General features: G+C 37.8%; 1 protein-coding gene across 1 annotated transcript in view; it reads right to left on the bottom strand.

Annotated features, from left to right (window-relative positions):
• LOC122799317 (zinc finger protein 665-like) overlaps nucleotides 1–24,853 on the bottom strand; it is a 209,856-nt gene extending 185,003 nt beyond the window's left edge. Inside the window, exon 1 of the mRNA XM_044068285.1 lies at nucleotides 24,303–24,853. Within this exon, the coding sequence (XP_043924220.1) occupies nucleotides 24,303–24,368 (66 nt within the window). The 5' untranslated portion in view covers nucleotides 24,369–24,853. The remainder of the gene's footprint in view (nucleotides 1–24,302) is intronic.
• Nucleotides 24,854–25,235: the final 382 nt, after the last annotated feature.

Raw genomic sequence — 25,235 nt, 5'->3', positions numbered from 1 at the left:
GATACACCTGTGCTACTGTCCTACTGTGGCTGACCACAGTATTGTTATGCTGCACCACTACTTGCCACAACTAGTCATGGAAAGTCCTTTCAGTTTTACCTTTTTCTACACATGCTGTATTGTATGTGGGAGCTACAATAACAACTCTCTTTCTTGGGTGGTGAACTTTTCCTGCCTTTGCTATTCTCCTAGGTCCAAGACAAGATGCGTTCACCCGTGGTTACACATATAGGAAGGAAGTGTGTATGTGTGTGTGTGTGTGTGTGTGTGTGTGTGTGTGTGTGTGTGTGTGTGTGAGCATATAAGTGTATGAGTGCCATTGGCAAACCCTTATTCCTCAACACTGCCCCCCCTTCCTCAGTTTGTTAGCAATAAACCTGACTGCTATTGTGCTATGACCACTCTCACCCTATTTCATATTTATATGGGGGGGTATCACTGCCAACAATCTTGTATCCCTGTGTTGATGATCAGACTCTCTCTCTTTCTGCTCTACAGGATGTATTTTCCCCCTGTAGCATGCCTCGCAGTGTGTAGTCATAGGCCACAGTGTGTTCCCCCAGGCTGGACTGTAACTGAAGTGCCCCTGTGCTATATTCCCTGTCAGTGGTGAACCTCTGACCAGCTAGACAGTAGGTTATTGTGCCTCTGTGCTACGTTCTCTGTCAGGGTGAACTCCCACTGCCAGAAAGTACCCTGTCATGTCCTTGTGCTATATTACCTCACCCTATTTATCATTTCTTATTTGCCCACATTGCTGCCCTGCACACCTGGAACTCAGTGCAGTACTGACATGCATTACCAGTTGTCTATTTTTCCACTATACCTACATTGCAATACAAAGTCTTCTCCAGTGAAGTCATATCCCTGACTTGCTCTTCTTAATGTGGCCTCCCATAATAACTGTCCTTTGTATTGTTCTATAATGGGCCTTGTAGTGAAGTGATTATGATAGTGAGGTCACTTAACATGATCATCTCTGCAGCAGTACCACAACATGTTGTGCTGTTATCCACAGACAGCATTACTGTGCTCATCCTTGCCATTCCTTAGCTAGGAGGACATGGGCACACTGTGTTCATACGGGAATGTTGTGAAACCAATATTACCACTATTGTACACAAGTAATACTTTACAAAGTACACCATTGGTGCTCATTGATGAGTGTCATGTGGCATCCATAAGGTGTGGCTATGCAGAGGGTGCTACCATTCTTCTCCTCATTCTGATCTGTTGAGCAGACGTGATATATTCAAGCTGTAATGTAAGTAGAATAGCAAGCTATTTTTGTTTCTGCTGCACAGGGACTATCAGGAACACCTGCTTGTATATTATGATAGTCCCTTTTATAAGACTAATGCCTACCAGCACTTGCCACAGCAGTAAGTGATGCCACCATGGCATCATCTTCTCTTACAAGCAGTGCAAGACTGCTGTTGTGATCTTTAGAAATGCCACCCTTATGTGCTCTGCCCTTAGGAGGCAGAGGTTATAGAACATGAGCCAGCATGTTACAATAAGCATTGTATATGTGTACTTGCAAGGGAATTTCTAGTTATTATCTGTTGCCTTCTTTGCCATCTGTTGACAATGGCATATTGTACCCATTAGTGTCTATTTTTTCACAACAGCCTGGAAGATTCATTGTCTAAGGAGGCCTGACAGGCTGTCCTAGTGGTGGGTTACATATGCTATGTCTATTTATTTTGTGCACAACTGAAATCCTATTTGTTATGCACACATGTCAGAAGGTGTATTTTGCTTTTTCTTTTTTTGTGTCCTGCTTCTACAGGTTCAGCTATGCTGCTGAATGTGGAAATACTTAGGACTGCAAGAGCCAGTGAGCCATGTGTTAGGTCAACAATGGTCATCAGGCCTGCCTCTCAATAGGGAGGATGAAGTTAACCCTGACAGAAAGTGACCGGATGTCCTGCTAGTGGCCTCTGTTGTGACATTTCAGTAAGGGGAGAGGTTCTTCACTTGAGAGTGGTCTAGTGGGTGTCCTTTCTTTGGGCAAGTGTCAGGTGGGACTGCTAGTCATATCTGAGGTACTCTGGCAGCTGGACTCCTGCAATGGAACCATGGAACACATCCTGGAACAGCTGACAGAGTCACACAATTGTCTGTTGCCCCGACATCAGACATATAGGTTACAGACATCTGAGTGGGCTTTCCTCTGGTTCAATCATATAGGCCTCTTTATCACAATCTATTCTCAATCATAGCAATTATTTTTCCTTATATAAGTCTCCCCATACTCTATAGTGTAATCCACCCCATCACAAATAGTTTTCCCTCAGTCTGTCTGGGTACATCTGCTCTTGTCCCACTTCTGTGTCCAGGTACCCCTGTCTATATCTGTGTTTTATGTCTGCATGTCTGTTCATGAACCTTCCCTTCTCTCTCTTTCATCTTTTCTCACAAAAGCTCCTTGTTACCATCCTCATCTACCCTTCTTCTTTAGAAAAATAAAATGGACAGGCATCCCAAAAATTATCCTTCTTCCCCCACCTATCATTTCTTCAGATTACTCTTTTTTGTACTTTTCTGCTAGCTCTTACGCCCTTTCTGCTTTTCCCATCTTTCCTTTTGTCCTTATTTACATGCAAATCCAAGTTGGCACTTTGCTGTTCCGGTCTTCTGTGGTCTACTGTCTGTACCCATGAGGTGTTTCATTACACACGTCTATGCACATAGCCTCAAGCATACCACCTTACTCTACTACTCACAGGTGGCTTGCCATGGCACACAGCAAGTAAATCTCAACTGCACTTGGATGTGCAAAATATTATCCCCTGGAAGATAGCTCAGCTGATGATGTGGCTGATTTTCAGTTTGTGGTCTTTACAAAGACCACTCCTACATTCTATCTCAAGGCAAAGACAGCTACCAAAGTAACAGTCTTCTCAGACTTCTAAGATGGCTGCTGACTGATCAGCAGCTTAATTTCAGTTCTACCAGTATGAAAGGAAACTATGAAAAGAGGATCAGTGAAATTGTCAGTCTGTGTAAAACTCAGTTATTGACTAGTATGTATACTGCCTGAATGACAGCAAAGGAGACATTTGGAAAACCTAAAAGAAAATCAGATAGAAAAGGTGAAGAGAAAACACTGTCTTGCAAGAATCCTGCAGCTGTTGAGCAAAAAGCAGCTCAAGCTTCAGCTTTGGTACAAGGCATGGCTTCCAGTAATTTACAAGAAAAAGTAAATCAAATGTACACCAAGGCGATTAAAATAAATTAAACTTTGAAGGAATAATAACACAAGGCTGGAAAAAAATAGGAAAAACCTTTAACTATTCAGATGAAGTGATAAAGCAGATACTGAAGTGAAGAAAAGGTCTGCTAAGTATGAAGCTTTTCAAGAAGTGCTGTTTCAAAAAACAGTATAGTTAGAAGACAGCACACAAAAAATCTGAGACGTTCTGCAGTAGCACAGAAACCAGAAGGAAAATTATGTATTAACTTTATGAAAGTATGAATAAGCAACTAGACTGGTATTCCGCAGCTGGATTTGTTAACTGAAAGAGAGTATTCTCCAAATGTGGTCATGAGAATGCAGCCAATACATGTATTAGTAAAGAAGCAATCATACCAGCAGAAAGAGTTAAAACTGTGGCACAAAGGAAAAGTATTAAAAAATGGAGACAGAGTGTTTATGGGAAATCAATATTCACTGTACACAATGCAGAAAAGATGCAATTTTATTCCAGTAATCAGGGAATGTTGAATGGCAGGTATGAGATCCAAGCTGCTGTATCCACCTATATTCAGAATATTTTTCCTGGAGGATCATACATAAGGCTAAGGAGGAAATAAAAAAGTTTATCCAAGAAAAGGTGAGCCAACGAGATGACAGACACTCTACTTCTCCTTCTGACAATAAAGTTCATAGAGAGGCTTTGTTAGTGATACCTTTTCCATTGTTACAAGGGAAATGCTTGAGAAACAGAAAAAAAAAACAGATGACTAAAAGAATCAGGACTACCTTGGACTTGAATCAGAGTCTGGTTTTGGGTGTTGGAGATAATCAGGAAGAAGACAAGCAACACTAAAATTACTGAATAAATGGGATACTATAAATCAATCACATTTGTGAAAAAAATGGCTGAAAAAGACTGGAATTTTGTTGACTTAGTTAAACTTGTGGGTGGATTGTAAAGCATACAGTCCTGCTTTATTTCATTAATGTTTAGAAGGACACTAAGGGGGAAATAAGTAACTGTAAGTAAAACAATGTTCATTCTTATTAGTATTTATTTAAAAAGATCATGATAATATTGCAGATTATATTGTAAAGCAGTTTTGTACAGTGTGCATTCAGGAGTATTTTAAATGTAGCGGTATTTTCAGTGATGGGCTGCTACGGTGGGGGTAGGGGTGTAAAAGTGTACTGATTATATTATATGTAAAGCTAAGATCATTCACTTGCATTTAAAGGGGTGGATGCCTAGATTAAAGTCATCGCTTTAAGGTATAAACATTTTTTGTAAGAAAATTACTTTAGCAATAAAGCAAAATGAAGAAAAGCATTAAATATTTTAAGTTTATTGCATTTGCAAAGCTATTAGCATCTTGAATTTTCCATTAGCAAATGCTGCCAATGGGAGACAAAGTCTGCAGGTGAAGACAGTAAGCCAGGGGCATTTTATACACTTTGTTCTGAATTAAATTTATAGATTCCTTCGTGCATCTGCAGAGTTTTAGTTGTTTTTTCCCCTCATTGCTTACTATGTTTACATGCAATCAAGCTGTCTTTAGGTGCAATAGGCAGTGCATTTTTTCTAAGGGCTAAAACTTAATGTTTTCTTAGAGCACGCAAGTTATTTTGCACATCTGGAAGGGAAATAGAGATAAAAAAGAATTAAAAGCAATCAGTGTACGTGGGAAAACAGGCTGTAATATGTGTTTAGCATAAGTAACATTTATTTTAGATGAGGCAATGCTTGTGGGAGCAGTTGATGACTTTGAGCAATTGTTCCTATCTGGAGAACAAGACATGCATAGTTTGATGTGTTTATTCTAATTTAACAGCAGATGGATTTTATTTTTTGTTTGAGGGTTTTCAATAAATCAAAAGTATTTAAAAATTTGACACATGTTTAAATAGAGATTAGAAGAAACAACTATATAAAAGATCAGCCTGCAAACAGTGTGTGCATGTAAGACAAACATTGGAAATACATATTCAAAAAGAACTGTCATATATAATAAGTCAGAAGTACAGCTTTTTAACATAATGAGTAGTCTATCTATATTATCTTAGAATGTAAATCACCTTACTGGTACAGACAAAAAGGAAAGAGTATTGAATTACATCACAAAATGCAGAATGCAAATAGCAATGCTGCAGGAAACACATTTGGAAAGAAAAGAGAATGTGAATTTGACAAAGAAAGGATTTCAGGATGGATATTCAGCAGATTTTAGGGGAAAGGAAAGGGAAGTAGTAACACTGATTGCTAGACGGGCTCCAATTCTGATAGAAGAGGAAAAAAAGGCAATAATGGTAGACTTGTGGTAGCAATGAGCTAGTGGCCAGGGACGAGAAATTGTGTTGGCATGTACTTATATTCCACCTAAAACTGTTATTTTGGGAGAAACAATCAGCTTTCAGCAGGGAAAATTACTTATAGATGGGAGATGGAACTTGATTTGCAATATGCATCAGTGGGACCTAAAATGGAAAATATAACAAAAGAGGGTACATTTCTAAGGACATTTATTAAAATATTTGTAATGGAAGATATGAATTCAGTAGTAGGAACTTGGGCAGAATTTACATATTATTCCCCAAAGTGCAATAACTGAGCTAAACTGGATAGAAATTATATTTCACAAAAACATGTGCATTTAATTGAAAGCTTTGACAGATACCCAGTAACTATTTCAGATCATGCACCAATAAAAAAACTAAGCTAACAAAAGAAGGTACATTTCTAAGGACATTTATTAAAATATTTGTAATGGAAGATATGAATTCAGTAGTAGGAACTTGGGCAGACTTTACATATTATTCCCCAAGGTACAATAACTGAGCTAAACTGGATAAAAATTATATTTCACAAAAACATGTACATTTAATTGAAAGCTTTGACAGATACCAAGTAACTATTTCAGATTGTGCACCAATAAAAAAACTAAGATAACATTGCAGAGTAATAAAATAAAAATGAGACATTGATGTTTACCCACCTACATGTTAAAACCGAAAAATTCACGGAAAGGGTTTATACAGAAGGGATAGCTAGTGGGAGCGATAAAATGAAAATGATGACTTAAAATATAGTAGGAATAAAACAGATAGAGATATGGTTAAGAAGTAATGAGAATTACTTGACAGCCTGACAAAGGTTAATGTATTGCACAATAAGGGGAGTCTCACAGAATAAGAACAGGAACAACTGCAGAGAGCTAAATAAGGGAATATTTGGATAATATGCATGAGTTTAGAAAGATTTCATGTTGAGCAACTATTTTTTAAAACAACTCCATAGCACAGAAAATATTTAGCACAATGACTTAGGCAACAGAAAGCAGAAAGGGTTGTTGGCAAACCTCATCACAAGAAAAATAACCAGAGATCCTCTAGTGGTATTACAAATATTTCAGAAATTTTATTAAAATATGTATAAAGTATAGGAATTTGGAAATTAAGAAACAGCACACATAGAAATATTTTTAATGGAAGACATAATTATGCCAAGGTTAGAGGAAGATGAGACTGAACAACTTATGGTTAAGACAGTAGGAGATTATATAAAACAGTGATTTATAATCAAATAGAGGGAAGTCTGTAAGCAGAGACAGTATTCCATGGAAGTTTAGAAGATGGGAGGGAGGAAAGCGTAAAGTATTTGAAGACTTTCTTAATACTGTTTTAAAAGTAGGGGAGGCACCAGCACCTTGGAAGAAAGCTATGGTGGCTGTATTGTCTACAAAGAGTGAATTTAGCATTATGGCTATGGTCCTCACATCATAGACACAAAGTACAGGGCTTGTTTCTGCCCTCAGATTATTGGCTAGGCAATTATTTGCATATTGCATTATTGGCAATAAACTCATCAGATCCAGCTTCATGTAAACCTATTTCAATTTTAAATAACGATTACAAAGTGTTTATATCTAGACTAGCTAAATGAATGGCAAAGATGTTGCCCAAACTGACAGATATGGTTCAATGTGGTTTTATAGAAGGAAGGAAAATATTAGGCAACATTTATAGAACATTGGTGATCTACCAGGAAGCAGAATGTAAGAAAATACTGCTGTTGTAGACGATATCGAAGTAGAGAAAGCATTCAACAGAGTAAGCTGAGATTTCATGAGGAGGGCAATGGAAGCATTTTCATTCCCTGATACAATAATAAGGTTAATGTTTAGAATATATGACGGATCAAAGGCAAGAATTAAAGTGGAGGGCTCCTCTCCAATAAGATGTGTTTGAACAGAGGAACCAGGCAATAGTGTTCTCTTCCCCTGTTATTTCCTTTATATTTAAAGCCATTGGCAAAGAAATGAAGGACTCAGAAATTAAAGGATAAAACTGGTATGGAAATAAAAAAAATGGCTTTATTTGCAGATGATATTATTTTGTACTTGATAAATCCAGAAAAAGGAATTTTTTTTCTTTTCAGGGTACAAAATTAATGAAGATAAAACAAAGGCTTTAGCCATACATTAAGCATCCACACATGAATTAGCTAAGCAAAGCCATACTTATGAGGACATAATAAGACAAAGTATTTAGCAGTATGGATTAAAAAAGGCTTCTGCTGTGGCAACCAAGGGTGAATGGGAAGAGACTAAACAAAAGATAATATAAAAACTGAGAAATTGGAAGCTCTTTTTTTATGGATATGGACAGTAAGATACAATAAGTGAAACTGTTTTAGTCCCTTTAGCTTTATAAAGAGACCAGACATATTTTATCAACCATAGGTGACATTGTGGACTATAATCAATAAAAAGATTTGAAGGGATTTATCTGTGAAAGGAAGGATCCTCTGAATAGAACAAGGTTGTTTAGGATTCCCTGATTTGAAGTGATATTTTAGAACTACACAATTAAGGTTCATATGTATAACACAAGCAGAGGATTATAATTTAAAGTGGAAAGGGATGATGACAAAGCAGTTGGGGAGTTCAAGAAGTAAGGAAAGCATGGGGTTTTGGATGCATATCCTTGAGGAGAATAATGACAAACATACAGAATATTATATTCATGAAATTTCAGTAATTATTCTAAGAACTAAGCCAACACAAGGATGGTGAAAGGATTTTTTGCCGATTGGGATGAATACAGGAAGGAGTACAGAAAATATGCAAGTGGTGGCTGGAATTTACTGCTGAAAAGTGGCAAAGAAATGAAGACATTTTGAGCAAATAATTACAGGGGGGGAAGTAATACAGTGGTATGAGGTCAAGAAGAAGTTTGGGCTACAGGTTAAAGACTGCCTTCCCTATCAAGAACTGATATGAGTATAGACAAAGATAAAGGAAAACGGGAGTCTTAACTGAAAGACCTGCTCTAGTAGAGTTTTAGTCAAATCTAGAGCAGAAGATGCTGTTAAAAAGGGGGTGGTTTGTAGGGAATATAGAATGATGCATGACAGCTATAAGAACCAATCAGAGGAGTTTAGAAAAGATTGGGAAGATAGAGTGGAAAAGCAATTCAAAGGGAACAATGGGAAGGCATATGTATGGCTCCCAAGTATACAACAATGTTCAGCAGGTTTAGGATTTTTGCTTGGAAGTGTTTGCATATGTATTTTTATACCCCAAGCAGAACTGAAAGAATTATCTGGAACATAGTAAAGCCTTATTAAATTAACCTCTATTGGCCACCCACAAGAGCAATTACTAGAAAATGTAAATCATAATCTATACCAATTGTATTTAAAGAACTGAATATGGTAAAACAGATAGAACTAGAAGTGGGATCTTCACAAAGAGAAGGAGCAAATTACATGAAAATAAATAGAATGTTTAGGAACAATACATGCAGAACAATATTCAGGAGGAGGAATGGGTTTTAAGGGAAAGCGGGAATTGAGCAAATGATGTAATGCTGGATTAAATGAGAGCTGTTATAAAGAAATAAAACATGCAATGTATAATGTATGCAAATGAAAAAACGATAATAAGGATTGCTTACTTTTCTATTAATGTATATGTGCCTATGTCTTAAGTGATAATCTAATAAAGGTATTTTAACAAAAATAACTGTCTTCTCTTCTGGCACCCATTTTGTGAAAGAAGCCTTTCGAATGATACACAGGAGTCTCCCATTTTCATGGTGATCTTTATACTCACCTTAAATTGCACCTACTAAACAAGATGACTTACAATTGCTGCACATCAGTCTGACTATACGAATGATGGAAAAGAACTGTATATGCAGTTACCTCTTACACAGCAAACTGCAAGGGCACATCCATCATTTAAATATATTCTGTCGTCTCTTAAATGTAGTGCAACTGTCCAGTAATCTCATTTATTCTTATGGTATCTGATTGCTCATATAGTTTCTAGTTAATGATGTGAGAAGTACTCACATAATATTCTCAGTGAATTGCTGTTGCCTGTAAATGTGCAACAGCCTACGGCATGCATGAATCTATTTAGTGTACAATCTTGTGTACTGTACTTCCATTGCTACAATATGGCATTACCCTGCACTTGTCTGCATACTGCATTCCTTAAATTCAACAACGTCTCTGTAACAATAACATTGTAATAAACATACAGAGCCAGTCTACTTTCCTAGCTAAGTAATAATTTAGTTCAGAAAGGAGATGAATAAGATATATGTTGAAAAGGCAGCAAAAAAAAAAAAAAACAGTGATAGGGATGAGCCAAAGAAAACTGAATAAATATGTTTGCTCACTACTTAAGTGACAGAATGATAAAAGAAAAACAGGCACCAAAAAGAAGCGTTTAGGAGGATATTGTGTTTGAGAAGTTGTTCAATGCCACTTTATTCCAGTAGTCAAAGAAGAAACAGAACTGAAAGAACATCTCCATTACAGGGTACACAAAGTGATTGAGCCAGAAATGAATCCTCAATAATTCTTAAAACACTGGTGACACGCACAACTCCTGTTGGAAATGCACCACACAAAAATTATGTAGAACTTGGGAAATGGAAATATAGGACATTCTGCTTTTCTATTTAAAGTGAGAAAGTGAGAGACAGGAAACTATGGACCAGTTAGTCAGATCTCAATTGAAGAGAACATTATGGAATTACATTAGAAAGAAAGAAATGTTGAGAAACTAAAGAATTGTCAGTCACAGGACCTGTGAATGGACTCAGGTCAGTGTAACTAGCAATAAAACAATAAAGCCAAGTGAATCAAATTTTGTTTAATTAATTAAACAGTTCATAGACTAAGGAGAGGACTGCTGGTGTAACCAGCACAGAAAATAGTGAAATGTTTAAAAGTCAGTCATAAAGTATTAAAAGCAGTATGCTGTTCTGGTGGTAAGCCTACAGGTGCTAGTCCATGTGACATACTGGGTGTTCAATAAGACATAGAGGGTCAAAGTTAGTAGAGTCACTGAAGAGTAATGTGATAGAAGGGGTTTACAAATGGGTACCACATGGGGTTGGACAGAGCCTAATCTGCTTCAAAGAACAGAAAGAACAGAGAACAAAAGACAGACTGCCTAGTATCAATGTCACTAGAATTTTCAATACGCAATAAGGCAGAATGAAAAGTCAGAAAAAAATGTATGGAGAGGCTGGGCATACTGCAGAAGGAATTAAATGCAAAGAAATGCAAGTAGTAAATAAAATCTGAATGGAAAAAGAAAACATCTGGCCAAGAGGTAATAATAATAAAAAGGAAAAATAATATCCCTGTCGTCATACAAATAACTTGAGAAATAAGTAAACAGATATATTGGGGATTATAGGAACTGTCAGGTAGCACAAAAGGTTAAGGCTATGAGCTGTTAATGAGCTGCTCATTACATGGTTTGATTCCCATAACCCCTCAACTTCCATTTTCCTACTATACTACTCTGAGCAATTCACTTAACCTGAAAATGCGCCCATGCTTAATCAAAAAAGGTCCATGTGGATCAGTTCTATATCCCAAATAGCAAATAAATAAATATATAACAGAAGAGATATATATATATATATATATATATATGTGTGTGTGTGTGTGTGTGTGTGTGTGTGTGTGTGTGTATATATATATATATATATATATATATATATATATATATATATATATATATATATATATATAGCTATAGATAAAGACATATCTACAAACAAATAACACAAAGGCAGGGAGTAGCATACTAAGTCAACCAATGTTCCTGAACAGGTTTCTAAATTTCTGGCACATGCAGTATAAATGTGGTATGAAGGCTACAACTAAAATGAAAAGCAGTTTGGATCAGAACCTATTCAAGAATATACTAACTGAGATTTGCAATTATCACTGAAGAAAGAGCTAAAAGGCTGTTCGAGAGTGTGTGTGCATATGTGTGCTGCCACTGGTGACAGTAAAAAAGTATTTCAAAATAATAAGCAAAGCTCAATGAGAAGAAGCATTCAGAAAATGAGACGAACAAGAAATAACACAAACAAAGGGCCCGATTTCAAAAGACTTGCTGCCAGTCTAAATAGCCACTTACACTGAGAGCAGGTCTTTTGGAATCTAGCTCCCGGACTACAGCTGTTTACAAATAGGCTTTACACTGAAATAAGTCACTCATGCTGAGAGCAAATCTTTCAGAATTAGGGCAGACTTACACTAAGAGCAACTGTTATGGAATCTGATCAAAGTATCTCAAAGCAATAAGAAAGGTTCAAACAGAAGAATCATCTAGAAAATAGGAGAAGAGGTACAAATCGAAGGTAGCAGAGGACTTAGTGGTAACTAGAGAAAATACTTCTTCCTCCAGAGGGATAGATAAACATAACAATCTCCTGAAGGGTTAGTTAGTACAAAAACAGTGGAGATTTATTTATTTTTTATACTTGTCTAGTTGGGAACAAAGGCCCAGGGAGAAAAGTTCCATTACATGCAAAACTATCAAAATCATATGTTTTATATCAACAATGTCAGGCAGAATACAATTAAAATAAAAATAATTTTACAATGTCAAAATAGATAAGACTGTAACTACACATACAGTAGTAAGGCTTCTTATACTAATTATACTCTGTACAGATATAGTTAAATAAATAATTGTGCAGTAAGATAGATTTCACAGTACATAGTACTGAGTTATTTACAAAGGGTGGATAGCATAAGAATGCTTTAACTTTGAGATATAAATGAAATGAGTGCTAAGAGAGTTAAAAGAGTCATAGGTAGAAGATGTGCTGGGTGAAGACATAGAGCAGAGGAGAGCAGAGGTATAGCAGAAAAGGAGGAAAAAAGCAGAGATGTAATACTTATCCTGCAGCTATACAGCTACGGAGCCAGGATTCTCAGAGGTGTTCTCTTAGTTGTGTTTTGAAAGCTTGTTAGTTTTCAAGACGGTTGAGAGCATGTGGAAGGGCATTCTAGAGGGTAGCTACAGAGTTTTGAATATATGCAGTCTCCCAATGCATTTTGGGCTTTAGTGACAGACAGGAGTAGTTTGACTTTAGAGTGAAGAACTTTGGTAAGATGGGTAGTGTTGAAGCATGTCTTTTAGTGCTGGATACTAATCAGGTTAGTATGACTATAAGCTAGTAGTAGCTGACTATAGTGGAGATGATGAGGGGGTTCAGTCCAATTTAATTGTTTAAGGGCAGAACATTGATGACTTTTAAACGAGCAATTTGCAGCAAAGCAAGCTATTTCACTGTAGCACTGTTTCAGCTTTATGTGGAAATTTGTAGATTAGTATAGAATGGGGAGGCATACAGTAGGATAGATAGGAGGTAGGCTTTGCTACGGTTTCTCTAGTACTGTCTGTTAGGTAGGTTTTTGTTCTATATAAGAGAGCGAGCTTTTGGTGATTTTTTTTTAAAAGCAGTTTGGAAGTGTAGGTCAAATTTCAAGTTGTCATGAATGGTGACTCCTAAGAGTTTGGTGTTAGGGGCCTGTTTAATCAGTGTTATTTAATTAAGTGATTCTGACAAGAGTTTTGCTTTGGGAGACATTTTTAGGGGTGAAAAGTAGTAGTTTAATTTTGGGGGAGTTAAGTAAGAGTTATGAGTTATCTAGCCAGGATTCTATGAATGTAAATGATTCTTGAGTAATTTCTTAAAGTTTTTTGTAGGTTAGAGGCTGTGCAGATGACTGTGGAGTCATCTGCATATTGTACATGAGGGGCGTGCTTGGAGGCAGTCTGTAGCTCACTTACAAATATGCTAGACAGGAGAGGTCCAAATATGCAAACTTGTGACACTCCTACAGTAATGGGTAGAAATGATGAGTATTCTTGCTGCCATTTGATGGCTTGGGATCTGTTAGGTAGTTGTTAAACCACAAGAGCAGGGAGGAGGAGAGTTTTAGTAATAGCTTATGGTGACAGACGGTGTCAAATGCTTTGAACGGGTTTAGGAACAAGGAAGATACTAGGTTTCTATTATTTCTGTTTTTACTATTGGTATTAGAAAAGTGAAGTAAGGCAGTAAGTTCAGACTAAAAACGTGTTGGGGAGAGAAGATTATGCCAAGGTATTGCAGGAACTGGGAATAGATAGACTTTTCTAATATTTCAGATAATGGTTACAGGATAGCAATCGGTCTGATGTTGGTATAGTCAGCAGAGGGTCTTCCCTTTATTTAGAGGAAGTATTCAGGCCTTCTACAAAATGACTAGGAGATTCAAGAATGGATCTGTTTATTAGTACAGATATTGGATATGACAAAGCTTCAGCTGCAATTTTCAGAAGTTAAGGAGGAAGGCTGTTTGCAGCAGAGTTTATTACTTTTTAGTTTAAGGACATATTTTCTTATGGTGGAGGTAGGGACAGGTTTGAGTGAGAAGTGGGCTTCAATTTGTGGTTGGGTTTGGGTTGCTTTGATGGTGGGTTGTCTTTGGCAAGTGAGGCTACCCTATTTGGAATTCCCTTACACAGAGAAACATCCTAAGCTAGGTTCTTGTAACTACTCCTTCGTAGTGTTATTGTTCCCTTCTGAGGCTTTCTCCTGACCCCTGCTCTCCCAAACCCACTAAATTTAAGGAACCTTTTTCCTACCCAGTCTCTTATCTTACAACTAGTCTACCCTACTACCCGATTTGCCCTCCTGCCCTCCCCACTTTGACCCCGTATTTCTAGTAATTTGTTATCTCTCCAATACTTTAACACTGTCTTACCCTCTTAATTTCCCTGTAAGTCTCTCTGTTCTGCCTTATTTACATCATACTACTTTCCTTCTCTAGGATAGCTTACCTGACCCTGGGAGTGATCCCAAACAAACTGACTGATTGTTTTTCTTTTTTCAGCTTCTGGCTCTCCTTCTCCTTTGCTCTAGTTCTTGATCTTCTACTCCAGACTCTACCCCCCTCCATATTGTTACCTCCACATCCTCTCTATCATTTCTACACTTAGCCCCTCCCCTCCATCCCTTCCCACGCCTACCTGCTTCCCAACTTTCCCGCTCTGATATATTTATAGAGTCCCCAGTAGACGCGGCGCCATTTTTAAAGGACCGTTCCATAGACTATGTACCCGTCTTGCATGCTGCTGGCCTGGCCGTAGGTGAGTACCTCCTATAACTGTTGTAATTGTAATTTGGTCTGCTTTATACCTTATTGTATGTTCATCATTGCAATTTTTTCAGATACCTGTGATAACAACCTTAATAGCGTCTTACTGAGCCAGTACGTATTAATGATAGCAGCTTAGAACTATAGACAACGGGCCAGAGGCTGATTACTGTTGGGATAGTTAACGCCTCACCCCCCGACAATCCACACTAATGTGGGAGGATAAGCGGTTTTAGTTACCGATCTTCTTAGCACCGGAGATCTCTTTAAATGGACTCTAGATGAACTGTTGTTGCTATTGTACTGTGCCTCACCTTATATTTCTGCACAGTTTTGTATTTTAAGCTGTTGTTAGAGTAGTTAGTGAAGGGAATATTGTGTATATTCCTGCCTTTATTTAGCGATCTCAGAATAACATTATTATATAGCTTCTTGATGTCGGATGTTATGATCTGTACATGTCTACCTCAGTTGGCGCCTGAATGCTCAAATGCATTTAACCTAGTTTGTTAATATAAAGTTCTTGCGCACAGATGTGTTGAGGAGATTATGTTTAAATTGTATCTATTTGTTTTCATGTCATTGTGTGAACCTATATAATTATAAGGTGTTGTACTTCATATTAAGACATGTTTCTTTTTTTGCTCACTGCACTGTCGACCATTGTATCGCACTGATTTTTGTACTCTTCTCTTTCAGTGCTACTGTTTCCAAATTGTGTATCCTGACATTACGTCTATCTTTGCTCCTCGAATCTTGTACCTTTCTTACAGACTCTTGTCCTTTTCTATGTTCTTATCCTTCCTTGCCGCTTCTTAGTAGCAGCCATAACATAGACTAGTGGAGGCGGCAGGTAATACTATAGGACTATTTATAACTCATTTAACGCTGTTAGCTGTATCGTTAAAGATGATTGACTATGGGGCTAACAATAGTTGGCGTCCTTGCAGATACCTACTCTAAAGTAGTCATTACGCCTACTCTCCTCCCAATGGCCTGCTTCTTAAAGGAAGTAGAAGATTTCTAACCACTTTTTGGAAACTCTGCTCCCAAGAGCATTCCTTTTTCAGCAATTTAATTTCTTACAAACCCCTCAATTTCCCACGCATTTACACTTATAGCCATAAGGTATTTCTATGGTTGCTGAACACATTACTCTAGTCACCTTATTAGCTATAACTACTTTAGTGCTCAGTCGCTTGTAACCTGAGATTTGTATGTTGGATTCCTTAACGCTAATGCGACTGTGGAATCATAGTATCCTCTGAAGCTTATACCTTTGTCAAGGTATAGGACTGCTGCAGAAGGATTTATCTATTTGTTTAAAGAAGCTGTCCCAACCCTAGAGACTTTCAGGGTCTCCCCCCTTGGCAGTGCTTTACCTGGTGTGTGTAATCTGCAGCCTGCCCCCCTTCCTGGCCTTTTCCCCATCTAATTACATCTTACAGTCTTGCTCACTTCTACACTCTTAGTTAGTTCATTCTTTCTGTTAATCTACTGTACTGGTCTCCCTTCGAACTGTTATAGAATACCCGCTAGCTATTAACCTGCTCTCTTTTAAGTGCTTATTGTAACCTCAGTATTCTAATCTTTTCCTTACAGCTCGTCCACTGTACTATTTCCTAGTCCTCTCCTGTTGCGACCACCTGCCTAGCGGACTACCCTCCTTTGAAGCTCCTCAAGCTAAAGTGGAATACCAGTTCTCTCACGGAACCCTATACAGCACCCTCCCTAAGGACTGCTGCATGTATGTACTGTCTATTGCTCCTCTCTACTTAATGAATTTTATTGAGCCACTAGATGGTGGTTTATTGTCCTAGGATAGGGCTCTGCCTCGAGTCTGCCAGCAGCGTGCCACAGTCATTTCTTTCTTATTTTTCTCCTGCCCACCTTGTTAACCTGTGCCTGTTTTCCTAGTACCCTTACAATCTAGGGTAGTAATTCCTATCCAAGGCCACTAGATGGCAGTATAGGATTCTCTTGTTTCCCCATTTGGAATTCCCTTACATAGAGAAACATCCTAAGCTAGGTTCTTGTAACTACTCATTCGTAGTGTTATTGTTCCCTTCTGAGGCTTTCTCCTGACCCCTGCTCTCCCAAACCCACTAAATTTAAGGAACTTTTTTCCTATCCAGTCTCTTATCTTACAACTAGTCTACCCTACTACCCGATTTGCCCTCCTGCCCTCCCCACTTTGACCCCATATTTCTAGTAATTTGTTATCTCTCCAATACTTTAACACTGTCTTACCCTCTTAATTTCCCTGTACGTTTCTCTGTTCTGCCTTATTTACATCATACTACTTTCCTTCTCTAGGATAGCTTACCTGACCCTGGGAGTGATCCCAAACAAACTGACTGATTGTTTTTCTTTTTTCAGCTTCTGGCTCTCCTTCTCCTTTGCCCTGCGGGCTCACTCCACTACCCTACCCTACCCCCAATTCCCACCAACCCCCAGGGGTCCTAGACTTATAGCTCAATAGCCACACCCACACTCCATCAACCTATAGCCATACCCCTTTAATTTAGGAATTTTGCAACTCCGCCCACTTACTGATACTCTTATCTGTTCTTCTTCTAAATAACTCCCTCCTTTAAATCAACTACTCACCTTTACTCCCCTTCATTATACCTATTTATTTACTGTCTCTTAATACACACTTTCTCTCACTATGTATAACCCACACATTTCTAAAAAAAAACATCCTACTCTCCTCCTTCCTACTCCTAAACACTCTTCTCTTTGCTTACTCCCTTACCTTCTATAAAAACACAAACTTATTTGAATCTCAACTAGCACTAAAACAAACTACTTTATACTTTCTCCATATCTCACAACCGCACATCAATATAACTTCATCAGCTTCCTACCTCATGCCTCATTACCACAGAGCAACTCATATCAATTTTTTTCTAAACAAGAAACCTTTTTCAATCTCTTCCAAACCTTCCAAATACCTACATAGTCACCAGAAGCTATTATTCCTATATGGTGACATTCATCCCAATCCCGGCCCAGAGAATCACCAGCCTACCATCCCCATAGTAAATCAAGCTAATTCTACAATTCATACCCCCAATCAGAACTCTCTCCAAATAGCCCACCTAAATATCCGCAGCCTAAACAATAAGACAACACAAATGCATGCCCTCCTTGACCTATATTCCTTCGATATCCTCTGCCTAACTGAAACCTGGCTAAAAGCAGATACCAAGGATAATGACATACTACCTCCAGGATATAACATCATTAGACTTGACCGGCACACCAAAAAGGGTGGAGGTATAGCTATACTTTACAAAACTGAACTACTGGTTACCCTACTAGATACAAAACCACCCTTACAAAACAATAGTGAAATCTTAATCACCAAACTACAAATTAATATTAACAAATCCATTTATATCATTTGCTGTTATAGCCCCCCAGGTAACAATATTAATACCCTTGAAAACTTACTGCACTGGCTCTCAAACTCCTTCCCTCAGGAAACTATACTTCTAGGTGACTTTAATATTGATTGGAATTCCTGCATCTCCCAAAAACCCACTTCTCACATAAACCTCTATGGCTTTAATCAAACCATTAATGTCCCCACTCGAATTAACAAAACCAGCTCCAAACAAAGCATCCTTGACTGGATTCTAGTCAATAGCAGCTCTATGATTTATACTACAGGCACACTACCTGATAATATCAGTGACCATTTAATCACTTTTATCACCAAAAAAAAATCCCCATCTCCAATAATACTCAAGTTAGAACTACCAGGAACAAAAGCAATTTCAACCAAACTAACTTCCAATTAGAACTCAAAGCATGTAATTGGTCTCCACTAAAATACTTACCTCTAGACGATGCAGTCTCATACTTTAACAATAAATTCCTTCAAATCCTCAACCTCCATGCCCCTACTAGATTAATTAAAACCAAAGCAAAGCCTGCTCCTTGGCTAACAAAAGAAACCAAACAAAAAATGTTGCATAGAAATAGAACCTGGGCCAAATGGCGTAGTACCAAAAACCCAGCTGACCACCAAACCTTTAAACAACTTAGGAATGCAACAAAGAAACTTATATTCCTTGATAAAAGAAATTATTATTGTAAATTCCAACATACCCAACGCCAAAATCCTCACAAATTCTGGACAAGTATCAATAAACTACTACATCCAGGTAACTCTAAAACACCCACTCCTTCTAACCTCACTCAGAGCACACCTAACCAAATCGCTGATACTTTCAACAAATTTTTCTCAGACACTGTCACCTCTCTTGCTTCAACTTTATCTCCACAGTTCATGCCAACACCTTATAGCCTCAACAAAAATCCCCCCTCTCTCAAACTGTAACCAGTTTCAACTGATCTTATCTTTACTCTTCTTACAAAACTCAAACCTTGTACCCCCTCAGCTGATCTCCTCCCAGCTGAATACCTACAAATTGCAGCCAAAGCAATTGCCCTTCCTGTCTCCATCTTAGTTAATCGAACCATAACTGAAGGCTTTATTCCAACCCTCTGGAAAGTCTCTCATATCATTCCTCTTCACAAGGGTGGTAACTCTTTCGAGCTCGCTAACTTTCGACCCATAGTCTTACTTTCTCCATTAGCTAAAAATCTTGGAAAGATGCATACATCATCAACTATTTCACCATCTTCTCAAAAACAACCTACTAGCAGACTGCCAGCATGGTTTTAGACCCTATCACAGCACTACTACAGCACTCTTGTCATTCACAGACCATATTAATAAACATCGGAACAACAACCTGCTGTCCTCAGCACTATTCTTAGACCTCTCTAAGGCCTTTGATATGGTCAACCATTCCCTCTTACTAAACATCCTCAAATCATTTGCCTTGGACAGTCAAGCTATCCAGTGGTTTAAATCCTACTTAGAAAATAGACAACAAGCAGTTCTTTGGGATAATCAAATATCATCTCTTCTTCCCATCACAATTGGAGTGCCACAAGGCTCAATACTGGGACCTCTCCTCTTTTCTATTTTTATTAACAAACTAAATATGTCCCTTCCTCAATCCATATGTATACAATATGCCGATGACTCAACTCTGATATGTTCAGCATCCTCCCCAATTACGCTCCAGACCACTACACAAGTCTTCACAGCAGCTGAAAACTGGTTCTATCAGCATGGCCTCTTACTAAATCCAAAAAGACTAAATTATTACTTTTTACCCCATCACAGAAATCTTTGACCTTTACCTTCGATATAATGTCAAACAATGGCACAATAATATCCCCTGACTCAACTACCAAACTTTTAGGTGTCACAATAGACCATAATCTCAACTTCGATGCCCATATTAACTTAACCATCAAGTCAGTCAATAGAAAACTTGGATCTCTCTACAGGCTCAAACCCTTCCTAACTACCTTAGCCAGAAGTACTTTAGCTCAAACACACTTGCTCTCTACCCTTCTTTATGCCTCACCTATTTTGACAAACTTATCAAAATCTAATTTCAATAAACTAGCAGTATCTTATAATAATATTACAAGATTTGCCACAGGAGCCCCTTTTAGAACCCATCATTGCTCTAATCTTAAACAGCTAGGCTGGCTGGAACTACAAAATCAAATACGACTACAGCAACTTACCATCACCCACAAAATCTTCTATCAACCTTCTAACACCACAATACTTAGTACCCTTATTACTCCTTATAGAAATCTATCATCCTTGCGCTCCGCTACAAAGCTACTAGCAGCTCCCTATAAATCCAACAAAGCTGGAGACTGTTTGTTCGCCAACTGTATTGGACCTGTCTGGAAAAAGCTTCCACGTGAACTCACCACTATTATTTCTCTACCCATTTTCAAGAAGCAGCTAAAAACTCTGCTTAAGTCTCAATGGCTCTGTCCTTGTACTAACTCTGACTAAACTATTATTCCCTCTACCCTTTTTCACCCCCTCAAACCTTTTCTAGGTTAGTATAGTATTTGTGTTTGAACCTTCAAAAAGCAGCTAAATCCTGTGCTTAATTCTCATTAGCTCTGTCCTTTACAAACCTTGACTAAAACTTTCTATTTTCTCAACCTTTATATTCACCCTTAATTAAAAAAAATATATATATATATATATTTATGCTTGCTTATTTTCACTATTGTAAAGTATTTTTGCTAGTAATACTTATGAACCAGTTTTTTCTCTGTAACACCTACTTTTGTATAATATTTCTTATTTGAATGTATAACAACACTTGATTTTACTAACCCATTTTTATTGTGGAGCTTTTCTCCCCGGGCCTCTACTGAAAATGGACATGTATCCAGCTAGACTAGCCCGGTCAACAAATGTAAAATAAATAAATAAATAATAAATTAGCAACTGTTGGTGAAATTTCCTCTGGGCAAGGAGTGGTTTTCTGACCTTGGCATTGGTTTAGTAGATTTTGGACTGATAACCAGAATTTTTTTAGGATTATTTTCATGTGCCTGCTGTTAAGTTAAAGTAGTGGTGTTTTTTGTCATGCCTTACACTGTGTTTGTTTTCTTTTTCATCAGACTGTAGTATAGAAGTTTTTCCTTGGATTTGATGGTGTGCCATGCTTTCCAGGCCTTGTTTCTAAGCACATTTAGTTGCCTCCTGTTTTTAGATAGCCACTTTGCTAGATTAAGTTTAACTCTTTTTCTCCTGCTGGTAGAATGGCTGTTCAGTATATTTTTTAAAGGACTTGTTAAATTTGATGGCGACTTCATCTAAAGGAGATTTTTAGCATATTTCAGTTGTCTTGCTTGAGAGTGGAGATGAAATTATCGACATCAAAATTGGATAGGTAATGCACAGTTCCGTATGTGTGATGTTTTAATGGACTGCATACAAGCCTGCTCATAAAACTGAGCAGGTGGTCACATAGGTGTGCCATAGTTATAGACATTACTGGCTTTAGTTGAGAGAATCCAGTCTAGAGTAGACGCCTTACAGGGGGGCTTGTAATATCTTGTTGGTGTATTGATGAGCTGAGAGAAACTATGCAGGTTAACATTGGTAGTCAGGGTATCAGATGCAGTTTGGACCCAGTCTATGTTTAGGTCCGCAAAGATGATGATTTCTTGGGGTATATGAGTAGATGCTCAGGACAGTATGTCCTCTGCTTTGCTGATGATATTGCCAGGGGGAATATATAAATCTATGATACATATGGTATTATAAGAGTTTAGCCTGAGTAAGGCAATAAGAATCTCTGCATTATTGAATGAGGGATTCTTTCTCAGGGGTTTTGGGAAAAGTATATAGGGTACAAACATAAGATTCATCTACTATAGGGTACAGACACAAGATGTATCTACTGAGGGCAAGGAATGTGCAGGCATTAGTGCATCCAGGAGCAGCAGATTACACAGCAGGTAGGGGATGCATTACATGTGACGAGGACACCAGCCAATTATCCGCTGCTGCCACTTGCCACATTTCTGTGTTTATGTCATCTATAACTCAAAACCTCAGTTCCCAACATGCTTCATGTCTAATATACATGCAAATTTAACAGGCAGTCTTCAAAACTGGACTTTATTTACTCACTGTTGAGCAAATGCAGATTAGATCACAAGCACCCTTTTTCAGTCATTACCTAGTTACAACAAATTGTGCGACTCAATTTACTTTCATACAGTAATTCAAAGGACTGCTTAAATGGAGTTGAAAGAAATAACAATATAGTAATTCACTGCTGAGTAATTTGTATAAAGGAAAAAAATACCTGCATTTTGGAAGAATAGAATACACTGTTATAAAAACACACGTATCAATATGGTACGTAACTAATAGGCAACTGCTATAACAGAAAGTGGTTACATGAAAGATATGACATAAGAGAGGATAAGAAGGGGAACACAACCCAACACAGAAAAGAAGAAAGGAAAAATATATATGGAAAACAAATATTGAGCACATAAACTGCAAAACATTACAATCTATAGTATATGTTTAAATGTTACTTTAGCCTCAGAGCACTATTCAGACCCTAGTCAATGTACTTATCCATCCTTCTATCTGGTTTCAGTGCCTACTTTATCCAGTTCTGGCTCACAGGGAGTGAACATAAGGCAGGAATCATTTCTGAATGAACATCAGTGCATTGCATTAAGCACACAAAGGGCAGTTTTGAGCATAATCATTTACCTTCCCACATGCATTTTGGTTAAGTGAAGAAAGAAAAGCCTCCTGCAGAAACCCATATAGACACAGTGAGGACATGCAAACTATATGCAGAAGGCATCACTGCCAGGAACCAAACCAGAGAATTAAGGGCTTTGAGGTAGCAATATATACAAAAAATACAGGAAAAATGCAGTCAAACTGAGGAGCAACAATTTAAGGTATAACAGTATAGACAAGTACAACATACACCATCCTAAATTATCTAATGTGGAATGCTACAACCAGCTATTAATAGGTCTTTCTGGGCCATGGATCTTTAATCATTTGCAGCTGCTGCTTGCCTGCCAGTATTGGAGTTGGATGATTGTTAGGATCACTGTAACATATGTTACAACACAAATTAGAAACATTACCATGTTGCAGAGCTAAGTGAACACTTGGATTTCCACAAAAACAAGTGTTTCATTTACGTAAATGTAACATGACCTTAGAGTTAGCATATTTACAGTTGTGCAGGGGAGGTGCAGCTTTCCATATCAGGGGTGCAGGATAACACAGCCCCCTGTAAAGGCAAAAGCAATATTTTTGCAGTTGAGATGTACCCTACAACTCCTGCCACCTATACTGTGTGTTAACTCCAAGGCTGTACTACATCATAGTGAAGGGAGTACCTGCCAGAAAACCAGGTACTATTTGTAAACTGCAGTGTGGTCCAACATTCATAACAGTTTCCTGCTTCAGCTTTTCTCTTATCCACCCAAAGGATTGCTCATCTTGCAATTTTCTAGATCTCTCCAATCTCATTGTTTTACCAAAATTAGTCTTCAAACACTCACTGGTACCTAGCTGAAGTTACCCTGTAAGTGAATGTTTTTGCAGGTAAGAAGCACAGTTACAAAAAAATATGAAGATCCATGAAAAATGTAAGATTTTGTTTTTATTAGTTACATTGTTTGGCGCTGTAAGTACTTAAATGTTTACATTGTATGAATAAATTAATTTAATGCATTTGTAATGTCGCCTCATAGTAAGAGGTTCTCCCGTTCGATTCTCGACTGGTGCGCCTTCTATGTGGAGTCTGCCTGTCCTCCGCGCGGTCGAGTGACCTTCGAAAGACATGCGTGAATGGGCGTGCCTTCGTTGAAAGTTGGGCGTCGAGCTGGCACCTCGGCACCGTAAAAATCTGCTGCCAATCATTAGCGGGCCGGAGTTCCGCTGTGGCGACACCTAACCGGCAAAAGCCGGAAGAAGAAGAACATTTGTAACATATATTTCACAATGAGCATGCTACTACTCAGTACATTTCAACCATACAAAATAAGTCAGGCATATCACAGTAAAAATCTGTGTACAAATGCTTATATTTCTGTTCTTATAAATTCACTCCTAAAAATGAAGTCAGGAGAAAGTAAAGGCAAAAAATCTCTTGCTTATAATTAAAGACTCTGACTTCATGATAAATTTAAAAATATCTGGTGATTATATGGATTATTTTTTTAACTTACCTCCAGTTTAATTTTTTTCATTTTAGCTCTCTTAAAACGTCCACTTGAAATGCTGCTAACTCTCATTTTTAAAAGTTTTTTTTTCACTTCAGAGCAATGTTACTCCGATGCAACTGCAGTGAGAAGCAGAAAGGTAAACACAGTAGGAACGAAACATTCCATATGAGAAAAGAAACAAGAAAAAACAGTCTTCCTGTTCAGACTTCCTTTTCTAGCCACACTTAGAACTGTTTATGTGCTGTGCAACTGCAATTAATGGCCCCACCGAAGCAACTGCAGATCTCACTGTAATGTATAAATTAGGATTAGTTTGGTACGAGTGTGGTTTTGTTTCAGTTTCAGGATAAGAAATGGTGCTACTGGGTTTAGATGAGGGCTCTGTGAATAGCTGACAGAATGGTTATTTGCAAATGTGTTACTTCAAACTAATTTAGTACTGTTAAAACTGGCAATTGAAGGGAGCAACATGGATCCTGTCATACTGCTTTAGTTCTCTTGCGGTACTTTTTTCAAGAAAGCCATTTGCAGTGCGCTTCATCTCAGCCTACAAGAAATTGACTGGGGGGACGGACAAATGGTAACAACTTCCAGGTAGCATGTGTCCTTGTATTTATTCTCCCCGTTTCCTAGGCTGTTTGATGGCAGATTTCATTTGCTGTAAGATGTTGCATAATCACAAACAAACCTGAAACTTATTGATTCAATTAAATAATTATGCTATCTAGTCAATTGTAGATGTGTTCTGTAATACTTTGCCTAATAGTATGGCGAACAGTAATTCATTCATTATTTCTTTCTTTTTTATTCTCCTGCAGTTACATATTTTGTTCATATTGTCAGCAGTATAACTGTTTTGTTTTACTTTAGCTGGTGATTGATATATTTGATACAATGTCTGGTAAGGACTACAATGATGTTTTCTCTAGTAGTTAT

The sequence above is a fragment of the Protopterus annectens genome, chromosome 4.part0, assembly GCF_019279795.1.
Source record: "Protopterus annectens isolate FY-2018-M chromosome 4.part0, PAN1.0, whole genome shotgun sequence".
In the NCBI taxonomy this organism is placed as follows: Eukaryota; Metazoa; Chordata; order Ceratodontiformes; family Protopteridae; genus Protopterus; species Protopterus annectens.
Note: the sequence above shows the minus strand (reverse complement) of the source record. Positions and strands in the feature narration are given on the sequence as shown.